At 48.0% G+C, this 3,321-nt stretch overlaps 1 protein-coding gene across 1 annotated transcript; it reads left to right on the top strand.

Annotated features, from left to right (window-relative positions):
• The first annotated feature begins 207 nt into the window (after positions 1-207).
• Positions 208-2,740, top strand: LOC139406088 (ankyrin repeat domain-containing protein SOWAHC-like). The gene is made up of 3 exons (XM_071148555.1): positions 208-1,144; positions 1,281-1,667; positions 1,785-2,740. Exons 1-3 carry the CDS (start codon positions 347-349, stop codon positions 2,262-2,264), a joined length of 1,665 nt encoding a protein of 554 aa, XP_071004656.1. The 5' UTR covers positions 208-346; the 3' UTR covers positions 2,265-2,740.
• The last annotated feature ends 581 nt before the right edge of the window (positions 2,741-3,321 follow it).

Here is a 3,321-nt window from a genome sequence, read left to right as displayed (position 1 = left end):
ACAGCTACCATGGTGGCTCTATCAGGGATGGAACCCCTGTTAATTTCAAACAGAACTTTGGATCCAAAATGGCCAAACAAGTATGCCAGTTTCACTGATCTCTAATTACGTTGCTATGGGAGGGGATGATGTTTTGATGCTACTGCGACCCCTGTCTGTCACACACGGTTTGTCTCTTGGAGGAGAGAATCGGAGAGTAGGGATTAGGATGATGGTGATAATGAATATGCTGTTATCGGCGTACTTCAGAGACCTGTCAGTGATGCACGGATGAAACGATGCAACGTGGGAAAGAAACATTTTAAATCGTTATTATTGTGTTGGCTATTTCCACAATTTATTCCAAATGGCGACCGAATGCACAGAACAAGCCGTCCTGGAGTTCCTAACGGAGAGAGGAGGGTTGGTCAGACATATGGACCTGATTGATCATTTTGAATCCGTGTGGAAAAGTGATGCGTCAAAGAAAACACTGTTCAATGAAAGGTTGAACCTTCACGTTGACAGCGTTGCTTTCATAAAACTGGAGGATGGAGTGAAATTCGTGTGTTTGAAGGAAAACAGCACAAGGTCCGTGAAGCACACAGAACCTGGCAACGATGGAGAGAGTAACGGCAACAGGGTGTGTGGTAGGGACCGCCCACTATCTGAATCTGGAGAACGGGATGGGAGCAGCAATGTCAGCCGAGATGGAAACGGACATTCTAGTGATAAATGTGATTCACCTGAAAAAGACTCAAATGCACCCGACGCCCTATCTTGGCTTGATAATGACATGGAATCAAACGGTAATCTTCATCATCCATGCTGCCTAGAGGAAGGTAAAGTTAGTAATGTTACCTCAGTTGGAGTCACAGAAGTGAAGCTTAGAGAAGTTAGTGATGATACCTTCTCAGGTGGAGAGGTGAAGCTAAGAGACAGGAGGAGGAGAGAGTCAGCTCCAGCACTGGGGACAGACTCAAGTGTTTTGGCTGGACAGGTGCAGGTGAGGGGAAGTAGGAGGACCTCCCGGGGCTCCCAGAAGGCTCTGCTGACCAGCGCTCTGTCAGAGGACGGTGGGTGGGAGGGACTGGATGGAGACTGGAACACCCCCAAAAGCAGCCGCAGGAACTTCATAGAGCTGATGATGAGCAGTTCCCCACAGGTAGACTACTCACACTTTTATTTTATTCTATTGTATGTACAGATTTTCAACACTGGTTCTGGTCTAAGGTTGTTTAGGCTGCCATTTCTGAGCTGTAGCCTACTAATTGTTCCTTTCTGTCTTTGCCTGTCTCCAGGTACGTCGGTCTCTGATCAACCGCGGCTCTCGTCTCAGAGACTCTGTCAGGAGCGACGGTGACTCCACCTCTCTCCTGTCGTCTGCAGACGGGGACTGTGTCTCAGTGGCCTTGGACCCCCTGGAGCACGAGTGGATGCTGTGTGCCTCGGACGGCCAGTGGGACAGTCTGTATCCGCTGCTAATCCTGGACCCCAGCCTGCTGACCAAGAGGGACTTTGTGACGGGCTTCTCCTGCCTCCACTGGGCTGCCAAGCAGGGCAACGAGGAGCTGTTGACACAGCTACTGGAGCATGCCAAGCAGAACAATGTCCCTGTGGATGTTAATGTACGCTCTAGTGCTGGGTACACTCCCCTTCACCTGGCTGCTATGCATGGACACACACAGGTAGGTGCTCTACTCCTGCCCTGCCCTCCACCCTGCCCTGCCCTGTCCACTGATATTGTTTTCTGTGGCGTACTTGTTAGGTGGTTTAAATCAAGTTTTCTGTGCTGTGATTGTCAGGTGGTGCATGTGCTGGTAGACCAGTGGTCTGTAGACCCAGAGGCCAGAGACTACAGCGGGAGGAGAGCTGGCCAGTACCTTCCCCCTGGAGCCCCCTCTACTGCAGCCCTGGAGCCAGGGGGTGGGACCAGCCCTGTAGGAGGAGGAGAATCAGACACGGAGAACGCAGACAGTGGGGCACAAGGGCGGTGGAGATTACCCAGAGTTCTCCAGTCCAACCTGAACCCACTGAGGCTGCTGAACGGATCAGGGGAGGGGGGGGAGTTGAGGGGAGGGGGGGCAGGAAGGAGCAAGGCTGTTCAGAGGAAGTCATCTCTGAGTCGGATCAACGCACGGCTCCACCGGGGACGCCATAAGACCCAGATCATCCACAGCACCTCCTTCAGAGGGACGGGGGAGGGAGTGGAGGAGGGAGAAAGGGGGGAGACCAGCCCAACCAGCCCCCTCAAAGGCAGACCAATTTCCAATCTGTTTGGATAAGTCACTGCAGTGTTAGAATCGCACATGCAGTAACAGATCAAAGGCGGCCCTAATAACCAGCCTACTGATTATGATACCATTATGACATGGGATCTAGTACTAAGGGACCAGTTTCCACCCAACACATATTACATTTAGTCCTGGACTAAAAAACATGAGCATGCTTTTCCATCCAGGTGTAGGCTTAACCTGGGTCTGAGAACTGTAGGCCTACTTTCAACTTTAGATTTGGCACCGTTTACTAGTCACTGGGAAATTAATCCCAGAACTAAAATATTGCGTAATTTGGTCAGATGCTCCTACCGTTTATGTTTCTGTAATCTGTCCACGAGAGATTACTGAGAAATAGATCTGGGATCATTTTGCTGTACGAAAAATGTTCACTCAATAGATCTGAATCCTGTGGGGATTTAAGGTGCTGCTTACAGTAATTACCTCTACATAATTCTTTAATATATTTAACATAAGTATTTAACTTCTACAATTATTATAAAGACAAGTCAAAATAACCACTGAACACCTTCAACACGAATCTCTATGTAACTGCACATGTCACTTTGGAGGTTTAACCAGAATGAAATAGGTGAGTCTATAACCTATGGATTGTGTAGATGTTTTACCAGCAGTAAAGTTAGAAAAACTCTGCACATTTTAAGTTACATTCGCTAGACTGTGAATGGTCTATTCCTGAAATGGTCAGGAATAGAAAAAGAAAGGGTCAGAACTCCTATTTGAGATGGAGGAAAAAGGAGTCCCCATGTAAAAAAAGAAAGGGTCAGAACTCCTATTTGAGATGGAGGAAAAAAGAGTCCCCATGTAAAAAAGAAAGGGTCAGAACTCCTAGATGAGATGGAGGAAAAAGGAGTCCCCATGTAAAAAAAGAAAGGGTCAGAACTCCTAGTTGAGATGGAGGAAAAAGGAGTCCCCATGTAAAAAAAGAAAGGGTCAGAACTCCTAGTTGAGATGGAGGAAAAAGGAGTCCCCATGTAAAAAAGAAAGGGTCAGAACTCCTAGTTGAGATGGAGGAAAAAGGAGTCCCCATGTAAAAAAAGAAAGG

The sequence above is a fragment of the Oncorhynchus clarkii genome, chromosome 3, assembly GCF_045791955.1.
Source record: "Oncorhynchus clarkii lewisi isolate Uvic-CL-2024 chromosome 3, UVic_Ocla_1.0, whole genome shotgun sequence".
NCBI lineage: Eukaryota > Metazoa > Chordata > Actinopteri > Salmoniformes > Salmonidae > Oncorhynchus > Oncorhynchus clarkii.
This window is presented reverse-complemented; position numbering and strand designations above follow the sequence as displayed.